The sequence below is a fragment of the Bipolaris maydis genome (assembly GCF_028858645.1).
Source record: "Bipolaris maydis strain C4 unplaced genomic scaffold PSV08scaffold_12, whole genome shotgun sequence".
NCBI lineage: Eukaryota > Fungi > Ascomycota > Dothideomycetes > Pleosporales > Pleosporaceae > Bipolaris > Bipolaris maydis.
Window position 1 is genome coordinate 1,472,282 of NW_027093868.1, and position 10,624 is coordinate 1,482,905.

General features: G+C 43.8%; 2 protein-coding genes across 2 annotated transcripts; one reads left to right on the plus strand and one right to left on the minus strand.

The window, feature by feature from the left end:
• Positions 1-584: 584 nt before the first annotated feature.
• Positions 585-4,211, minus strand: PSV08DRAFT_228916 (glycoside hydrolase). Its single transcript, XM_014224126.2, has 3 exons — positions 3,265-4,211; positions 2,213-3,206; positions 585-2,154 (listed from the first exon to the last, which is right to left on the minus strand). The coding sequence occupies exons 1-3, from the start codon at positions 4,079-4,081 to the stop codon at positions 606-608; spliced, it is 3,360 nt and encodes a 1,119-aa protein (XP_014079601.1). The 5' UTR covers positions 4,082-4,211; the 3' UTR covers positions 585-605.
• A 3,478-nt stretch (positions 4,212-7,689) lies between these two features.
• On the plus strand, positions 7,690-8,901 carry PSV08DRAFT_373453 (uncharacterized protein; the record flags this gene model as incomplete). The annotated part of the gene is made up of 5 exons (XM_014224125.1): positions 7,690-7,800; positions 7,863-7,913; positions 7,969-8,055; positions 8,189-8,603; positions 8,663-8,901. 5 exons carry the CDS (start codon positions 7,690-7,692, stop codon positions 8,899-8,901), a joined length of 903 nt encoding a protein of 300 aa, XP_014079600.1.
• Positions 8,902-10,624: the final 1,723 nt, after the last annotated feature.

A 10,624-nucleotide genomic window follows, 5' to 3' on the forward strand; every position in this document is an offset into this window, starting at 1 on the left:
CTTTTTTCGTCTATGCACTAGATCTTCTCTATTAATAGTAACACTTTTACCATAGCTGTCATTCTAGTACTTAAAAATAAGATTTGATTAATTTTATTTTTCTAGCACATACGTCCATAGATTTCTGGCCCAGGGAAACCCGTTTGATCTTCCGTACTTAAGCAGTTAATCGGCGGATTAGTAGTCAGGTGGGTGACCACTGGCGAATACCCGCTGTCGTATGTTTTTTGACTCTATTTTACATTTTTTTGTGGGCTGATGCCATGTCACGTGCATGGTTTTGGTGTGTTCTGTATTACTACTAATCTGCTCGAATGTCAGTACTCAGATCGAGAATCGTCGTCATGCTTACATCGTTCGTCCCTCTCCCTTACACATTTGCGCATCGACGTCCAGAACCTGGAAACTTGCATGTTTTGCTATATTCATTTCTTGTTCTTATTTCTACAAGCTCCTATATGTGCCTGCATTGAACGGTTTGACAACGCGAAACGGTACGTTCCGGTGAGCCTCGCCCAATTCGGTTTGGATATGAATTTTGATTTGCGAAAATTTGGCTTTGATTTATTCATTTTCGGCTTTGTATTAAAATCATCAATTCTGTTCTAGGCAGGACAGCTAACGTCAATCGTAACGTCTGCAACAGCAGACACGGGAACCCATGCCACTGTTGCACGCAGTAGTTTATCCATTTCCCAGCGGACCTCAACATTTCCCTGGATATTTACTTTGACTTCGTCCAGGTTCATTTCTACCGCAGGCCATCTTGAGGCATGCCATACCACAATGCGGTACTCCCGGCCAATGTCCCGCTCGACCAGGTCATCTCCATACTGCGAAAACGGTGTTGAGACTCTGATACGCCGTATTTCTCTCATCTGATCGCTACCAAATTCACTCGTGGTCGTTTGCTTGAATCTTACGTGTCGGAATATGCTCATTGCCTCATGGTCTCCATATGCGTTGGCCAGTTTCGTGACGACCTCTCCCTTGGTTTTATTGGGTAGTGCAGAGAGGTAGACATTACACGGCGCGCTCTCTCGTGAAACCCCGTCGTCGAGATACATGTCGTAGCTGTTATCTTTTCCTGGGTAAATATTGATCGTTAGTGGATTTGGCGCAGCATCTTTGTCGTCCCGAGTGCGATCCGGTACCCAGTCACGCGCCGCCATTTGCGGTATGATGCCCCCCTCGCGGATGTACATCGGTGTAGTATAAGGTAGCTGCTTCTCATCTGGAGAGATGTGACAGTCAAAATCGACATAAGTACCACCACTAACCTTGGGAGCCAAAGGCTCAGCAAGAATGCCATCTAGATATAGCTTTGTTCCTGGGCGGAGGTTCATGGGATACCAATGGTCCGGAGCAGGAAGGTACAATTTTCGTGTCATTCGCTGAGACTCCTTATAAAGAGCTGGAGCAACAAGAAGATCATGGCGGACCAGATACTGACTTCGTGTATACCACTGGTTTGCATCATAGAGAGATGAATCCAAAGGATCGGTAATGATCATGGCTCGCGCAATTGGTAAACCATTGATCATGTTTTCAAACATGGCATCATAGAGTAGCTGGAGTAAGCTATACCTCAATTGAATTACGTAGCGGCATATTGGCAAGACAGAGTAATATGTACTGCGGTCTTTTTCAGGGACAAACCTCCAGTCGGGCGAATTCTGCAGTTCAGCATAGGCATACGGCTCTTGGAAGCGTTTCTTGCCCTCCTTGCCACTGTAATGGTTCCGAAACCATGGTAACAAGCTGTATGCGCAGTACCATCGGATCACAAGTTCAGGGTCGGCCCAAGACTCGCCATCATGTACAGGTTCGAAGCCACCAACATCCGCTCCAGCAATAGTCACACCGGCAAGTCCGAGTGCAAGCACCTGTGTCACAGAGATGTCAAAAAATTCCCAGGTAGAAGCGTTATCGCCGGTCCAGAGTCCCGCAAAGCGTTGAGCCCCGGCAAAGCTGCCACGGCCAATGATGAAATTACGTTTACCCTTGCGACTTTCAAGCTCCTGCAAACCATGGAATGTAGCTTTATGGAGATTGTAGCTGTAGAGAGACCAAATTTCAATTGCCTTTTTTTGTTCAACAGCCTTAGGATCTCCACTCCAGCCGTCCGAATCCAGGAGTAGACGGAATGGCCAACTTTCATGGCTGTTAGCCCTTTTGCGCAAACAATGCATGGTTGGAGAGGTCTACTTACGATTTCATATCGCCAAATGCTTCAGCCATGCACGGCGATGTCATGTCTTGCCAAATAAACTCAATGCCTGCCTCGAAAAGGTATTTGTATTGCCTGCCCCACCACTCCCTAACTTCTGGATTGTTAAGATTAGGATAGTAGCCTGGAGCTCCTCTACCATCTCCATAGTCGACACCCCCTCGGAATGGGACCGGGGGATCCTTATTGAAAAATTTCTCAGGCTGGTAGTCACCTCTGATCTCGTACTTCGGTAGGTCATCAAAGTTGTTGGGGTTCTTGAAGTATCTGTTTCCAGCCCCAAAATTGAGAGATATTTGCTTATCATAGGAGCTGGCTGATGGATCAATATCACGTCGATCCATGACGAAGTAATTATTCTTCAAGCCTTCATCAAGAACCGAGTAAGGATTTTTGGGGTCAGAGAGGAGACTGATGACAGGCGTGATATTTGTGCTGCATTTGACTCCTTGCTTCCGGAGCTGACTGAACATTTCTTCAGGTTGTGGAAAATGGCCTTCGTCTGTGTTGATACTGAAGGTTCGATATAGGCGCTGAATGTCGACGTCGATGTGCATTCCATCCAGTGGGATTTGGTACTTCCTATACTGGTTGACTGTATGCTCCACTTTTTTTCGTGTGTCATAGCCATAACATCCTTGATGATTTCCCAGCACGAAGCGTGGATTCAGCTGCGGTCTGCCAATGAGGGATGTGTACAGGCGAATTACTTGTGCAACATCGTCACCAGCGATGAAAATGCTTTGGAAGCTATTGAATCTAGTTGCAATACGGAGCTGCGTAGCATCTACGCGGCCAAGGTCTAGCTTGACATCGGAATAGTTGTCCACAAATGTGGCTAACTGCGATTGTGTACCAGGATGTGCATTCATTTCGATCCAGTACGGCTCAGAATGATACAAAGGCTCACTATCTGAATACGGCCCATCCTTGCGATCTTTTCCATAGACGTTGAAGTATCGCATGTTGTCAAAATCTCAAAAAGAAAATACTGTTAGACCACTGAGCAACGTACTGAAGGCGTCAAGACTCACTAAAGTAGTTCATGCAGACATTGTCTTTGAACAGCCTGCGCCCGCCTTGCTCACCGAAACCCGCATATCTTGCGCTCAGTGGCTTTTCAATTGCTAAAATTGTTGCATTATCTAGCCATTGTAGTGGATTATTTTTAGTTCGCCAGATGACAGCAACTTGTGAGTCTGAAGGTGTGTTGATAGCCAATCTTTTCACAAGCTCAGGCTTGGCATTTGATATTGGTGACAACGTTGGTAGCTGTGTTACGACGCTGGTAGTTCTGATTGCTCTAACTGCAGTGATGTTGATTGGGTTCCGTTCAATCCACAGCTGGACAATCACCTTGCGAGCCGGATCTTCTACTGACTCAGAGCCGAGGACTGATTGTAAAACGTAGTATTCGTCATTTGGCTGTACGAGTTCGACATGCCAGGACAAACCCTCAGCAAGGTCCAAAATCTCGATAGTCTTTGTGAGTGTATCCTGGACAATAGTTCTCGTGTTATAGTCAGAAAAGTCTGAGGGCGTTGTATTTATGCTATGAAACCTGATACGCCAGACTTGTGGACGCATGAACTGGATGAGTAAGAAACCCAACTTGTCATTGAAACGAAAGATTCTTCCATGACTCGAAACCGGAAGCGGCGTGCCGTTGGCTTGCTGATCCTCCTCTTCGCACGAAATTGTATGAGGCTGTTTTGTCTTTCCACAAGCAATTTCTTTGAAGAACCACTCTGCTGGTTTGAAGATGTACGGATCTTGGGTTTTCCAATATTTCGCGGGTGTATCAGCATTATCTGAAGTTGGTGGAAACACCTCAAGTGCCTCGAGCCCCATTTCGTCGAATTTCAAGACGGGTGTAAAAAGAATTGAGAGTGAAAAGTGAGCAACGAAACTCACATCTTTCGCCCAAACGATCGAAAATTGATGAAAAAAAAGTCAACTTCTCACCCGAGGTTGATAAGTGCAAAAAGAGGAAGCTTCGGCACTGCATAAAATGCTGCAGGCTAAGCAAGGCTAGAGTTGGAGCTAAATGACTAGTACACGGAGCAAAGCGGTCTAGGCTTCTCGACAACACATTTTTTGTGATCCTGCATAGCTAAATAATGGCTCGTGCATAAGAGCTAAAGGTTGATACGTTGAGAGCACGCTCGATGGATGAATGAGAAATCTTGCTAACCGAGCTGCAGTTTTACATGTAGCTCTTTTAGCCAAAGCAACAGAACTAAATTGTACCTAGTGTTCAGTTGAATGTGCATTCAATGAAGTTGAATTGAATAATTTTTTATGGCTCGAGCTGTTATGTAGGCAGGCGAGGGAGAGAAGTGAAGATTGTTTGACCACGTAGTAGTAAGCAGGGGTCGGCATTAGTAGACTCCGCTAGTGCGGGCGGGGATTAAATTCGGATGAACGCGGATCCACCTAGATTCATATAGATATATTTCTCCTACTAAAATATACTAATGTCTCTTAGTCTTATTAAAATATTTCTTCTCTTACTAAATTAATTTTAAAGAGACAGCTAAATACTCTTGATATAATTTTAAGAAAGCTTTTAGCATAAAGATTAGAAATTTGTTAATTGATAGCTTAAACTCTCTATACTAGAACTATCTAGAAAGTTTATTCTAAATAGAAGGAAAGTTGATATTGTTATAGGGTAGGTTATATACCTACCCTATTATAGCCTAGTTGAAGGACGGGTACTATAAGTAGACACCAAGCCTCCGATACTTTACATAGACCTAAGCAATACAATAACCTTTGGCTCCTAACAGTATCCTGAAAGGCCCCAGCCCATAACAGATATTACATATTAAGACTAGGTTCCCTTAAATGTAAATTGATTTATAATGTATATGTATAATACTAGTTTCTTTTTTAAATTCTAAAACTAGAAGGTATATTTAGTAGTTATAATTGATTCAACTTATAATTTAACGATATATTCTAGCCCTAAATGTAAATTGATATTAGTTACACGCTTATAACTATCATTCTAAGTTTAAGGAATTGCTTATAGGTGCAAAATCGCAGACCGCTCTTTCATCTTAACCCTAGCACTTATACCCTCTCTCGGCCGCTCCCAAAGCTCCTCATGCCCAGAAAACCGAGCAACATGATCTCCGGTAAAGTTTCCAGCGACCGCAACCCGCCGTTCAGGACCATCTGCGCAAGGCCCAGCGCGGTGCTGCCAATCTCCATACATGCGACCTGAAGCAGCATGTTGAGCGGGTTTGTGAATTTAGCACCATCAGCATTCAACCCTCGTCCACGGTTAAGAAGAAGCTGTACAATTTTGACGAGGTCCCGAATCGAGGGTCGCGCGCAGTGGACCTATTCCACGGATACCGATCCCGCGAGAGGAACGACAATCCGGATTTCCCAGCGGAGTGTTACACGTGGCCTTATTCTGAAGTTGGGACTTTTCCCACAACTCCACCCTCAGTTTCGCCTGACGGATATCCGGGATTCGTCCGATAGTCTTGTGGAGCGGCGTGCCGTGGTAGTACGCGTATTTGAAGTTGACATCGGCGCCGTGATTAAGCAGTTATTCTACTAGATTTAGGTTGGCCTTGCTCCCAGCACCATGAAGCATAGTTTCGCCCTTCTTTTACTCAAAGTCTTCAAGGCCAACTTGCCGGACATAGCATAGCATAAGCTGAATCCCTGATTCTGGCTGTGAAAGGTCAAAATCTGGGGGTACCTGCAGCCAATGGCTTTGGCAGGCATGGCTCTTTGCGAATCCTAGTAGACGGAAAAGCCTTGCTGAGGGGGCTTTGCACTAGGGCTGGAGAGAAGGCGTCATAACCGCAGTAGCTTTGGGCGTAAAGATCTGCAACTCCTTCGAGAAGTTAAAGAAGCGTTTCTACAGACCCATTGCGGAAAATGCTCGCCTCAATTGCAGACTCATCGAATCCCTCAAAGTTCGGACCCACCCCCGCTTCAAGAAGGCAGTGGATCGTCATCCTACGGATTAGTGTGTGCAGGCGTGGATCCCATCCAGTGAATAATATTCTATACTTTCAAATCAACGAAAGTGCGATCCCTAAGCATAACTGATACCTATTTGCTAAATACACGTACGAATGCCTCATAAAAGCCAATCTTCTAGGCGTCATTGACTTGGGCAGGATACTATTTAGCATCTCAGTAGACATTACGCGGCCCATGGCGGGTATATTTACAGTGTCTATTACAGCCCCATTGTAATTGTTTATATTTGATGTGTCATTAGCATCCTTTCTTTTTGAAGAGCTTAGTTACTTGAGCTGCTAATAGCTGGATTGAGGGAAGCATACTAATGTTAAACTGCCGTAGTTAGCTGATTGTTTGATGTCTCACGCACGGGCACTCAATAATAGAAGCAATTTTTAGAGAAAATAAGGTTGGTCTGCACCTCACCATCCAGAATAAACTTCTTTTCGAGGCTTCCTGCAGCGACTGCTTCAGCCAATAGTTGAAACAGTGTGTTCATCGCTGTAGGATAGAGGAGATATAACCCTTCATAAAATATAGTCTTGATCGTTAGGATACAACACTTAGCAGTGTCGAATTCCTCTAAAAAATCTCTTTCCCTCCCACCAAGCACGAAGCCTATCACTGGCCATACCTGGTTAGGAGCCATAAAGTTCTGAATGTCCTAATTTAACATCTTGAAAGGTCACGAAAGTCTGAGTCATCTTCTTGCATAAGGCAAATACATCTGGTAGATAGCATGAACTTCGGGCCTGGACAAATCAATGGCCCCAGGAATTAGAAAACCCTTGACATTGATAGTACGGTTCACAGCATTGCATGTCAAATATTGTCCACATAGCTTAAAGAAGTATCACGTTGAAAGCTCTAAGAAGCCAAAATTGCACGGCAAACGCGTCAGTCCAGAAAACGACTGCCTCGATTGATTTGCGCGCGCTGACGCTCCTACCATGCCATCGGTCAAGACATGTTGAGCAAATGCTCGGAATATGTCCGCCATCCTCTTGAGCTGCTATCGTCACTTCTCTCCAATAGATACGAGTGAAGTAATCTCTAGCAACTCAGCGACCCATGTTACATAGCTTCCAGTGGCTTCTGCTCTTGTTAGGCGTGAGTTTCTGGCTCAATAGGAGCCATGTTTCCGGTGGTCAAGCTAGTCATCTTCGAATATTTTCCTAGCCATCCCTTGGATACACTGTTTTCAAGATTTTCGAGAGATCATACATTGCTATATTGGTCACGATGCCAGTGGGGATGGTTGATCAGCGCCCGATGGGGAAAGTGTCAGCATCCAATTAAGCTGACCATACTTTCACACTCCCCTCACCAAAACTTTCAACTTATGCACACAATTAAAGTGTATTAGAAATATCATATAGACGGCAATTTCCGATAATTTTAGGATATATCATCGAATCTGTGCTGCTCCCGCAAACATCAATTTTCATTGACCCAAGTTAACAACCATGTCTTTCCCTCAACTCAACTACGCCGACTACATCAGTGGAGACCCCGTCCGCCGAGAAGCCTTCGCCAAATCGATTGCACATAGCTTTGAAGTTTATGGTTTCGCTACGGTTCGTAGGTTTTGGCATTTTACCGTCACAGGACATGCAGTTTTTTGACATGGATACAACAGGTTGTGAACCATGGGGTGGCGGAGGAGGATATAAACCAGGCTTTCAGATATGTATGGGCCATAGTGTGAGATTGATAATGTTGCAAATCACTCACAAAGCTTACAGAGCCGCGAGTTCTTCGCACTGCCCCATGAGGAGAAGATGAAGTCTGAACACCCGCCCCAATCAAACCAACATAGGGGCTACAGCTGGGTGGGGCAAGAGAACCTATCATCCCTGACGCGACGCGACGCGACCGCGGGCTCGCGCCGCTCAAAGAAACCAAGGTAAAACCCTCCAGCCCAGTGCATTCACTCCACACATGTATATTAAAACATTCGCCTAGGAATCATGGGACCAAGGCGCCACCGACGACGAGTTGAACCCTAACCTGTGGGCAGCCACTGAGTCACTCCCCAGATTCGGCCATTTCATGGAGAAGTTCTTCCATACGTGCCATGAAGCAGAGGAGCGACTTCTACGCGCCGTTGCTGTGGGTCTGGGACTCGATGAGACACACTTCGATGACAAACTGACGGATCGGGTTAATGAGTTCCGTCTTACGCATTACCCGCCCGTACGCAAGAGCGATATCAGCCTCGAAATGGGAAGTCAGGCGCGCACCTCTGAGCATACAGATTTTGGTACTATTACATTGCTTTTCCAGGATTCTGTGGGAGGACTAGAGGTGGAGTCGCACGAAGAGCAGGGTGTTTTCCATCCCATTACGGCAGCTGCGCCGACCATGGTGATCAACATTGGTACGTTTCCACCGGAAGACATGAATTTATTCTTGGCTGTTTTTGCTGACACTGAGTAGGCGATTCATTGCAGAGGTGGACAAACGACCGCCTCCGATCAACAGTTCACCGCGTCACCATTCCAGTAAACGGAGATGCAATGGATGACGACATTGTCATCCCATCGCGTTACTCTATCGTTTCCTTTAAAAAGCCAAACCGAGATGTTAGCTTGTATCCCTTCCCGGAATTCTTGAAGGACAAAAAAAAAGTAAGTATGAAGATATCACAGCAGGCGAATACAATCAGAGGGGCTTGATTCGGGTCTATTAAGTGTATTGTATGGCTACGTAGATAGACTTATAGCGACATTGATCAATCTGCACATTTACTTCACACAGTTAGCTTGCTCACGACAGCAAGCCTCCTAATGATACGATGCATTCTCTGGGTCCAGCATCAAAGCTCTGTCATGTGCATTCCAGACCTTTAGAAAAAGAACACACTCCCTGATTCACTGCTAGAAAGATTTTTCAAATCTAGCCGAGTGCTCAGGCTAGCTACAGTAGACTCACAGTATCATTTGGTTAGTATTTCAGGATGTGTTCATGGAGTTCTAAAGCAAGAAATTTAAATTGAAGCTAGCCACGATTGATGAAGTAGAATGTAATTACGGATTAATAACATGGTTTCAGTACAATGCGAACAAGTACATAATCATGACTATAGAATTTTTGTGCTACGAAGTGATTGGACAATAGATGACTGCATTTCGAGATACAAATTTCTAAATCCCAACCGCACTCCAAGCATTCGAAATCCCAACCCAGATTTCTGACTGCGCCATCATACCCATCTGATGAAACCTAGCCAAAAAACAGCAAGATGCTTCCCCCAAAGTCCATCACATCTTGAAAACACTCAACTTGGCATACACTTTCAAAAATCTCATACTAATTCACCAGCCCTCATGGATCGCCTGCGTATCGGCGACACAGTTTTTTGGATGGGGAATGAGCACTCAGGCATCTACAACACCTGTATTGCGCCTAAAAGATCGAATTCCTTATTTTATGTGCCCGTTGAAGCGTTCTGCTTAGATTTATAGCATTCTAATAGAGCTCTATCGAAGACCATATTTGATGATTGACAGCAAGGCATTGTACAATACTAGCTCAAAAGCTTGTTTGCACCATTCATTTCCCACCAAAACTATGCTATTTTCACTCAAATATGTCTATACCTAGTAATTCCTTGTCTCCCCAATTACGAAATAACATCTTGGAGTTATCTAGATAAAGAAATTACCTCTCGCTACTTAGTACTTATGGTATAAATATATAATTATAAATTATTAGATTATTATATATAAAATAGTAGTTAAGCTAGTTATAGTACTTATTTTATAAGTTTACTTTATAATAAAGAGCGCTATATTTAATTTTTAAACTCTTTTTTATAACTTATAGTAGCTAGTAATAATCTGTTGGAGATATAAGCTCACCAGCTGATCTCCGATAGAACAAGTACTCAATCTTCAACCAAAACTCGTCAATCAATCTATTACTAGAAGCTATTATGCTATTATCTAGTAATATCTATCTATTACGCCATAGATTACGCAAGCTACTACTAAGAAGACTCTTCTAGAATCTAAGACAACGAATATATAAGTAGTAGAAGAGTTAGTAGATAGAAAGCAGAGAAGAGTAGAGCGAATCCTATAGTACTACCTTAGGAAGGCAATTTAACTATTCTCTCTCCCCTAGCAATATCTTTATCTCTTATTTATCTCTTTTTACTAGAACCTTCGATAAGCTGCCTCTGAGTCTATTACTAGACAAGTAGAAGGCAGAGACCTCTACCTCTGAGCTACTAGTAGAACAAGCAGCAACTTCCGCTACCTAAGTAGCAGTATTCTAACATAATCTCTACTAATTATTTTTGGTAAATAGCCTATTTTATTATATATTATAGTAGTACTTTTATTTTTCTATTACTAAATAATTTTCTGGATAGCGCGTCGCGAGTAGTTAATTATT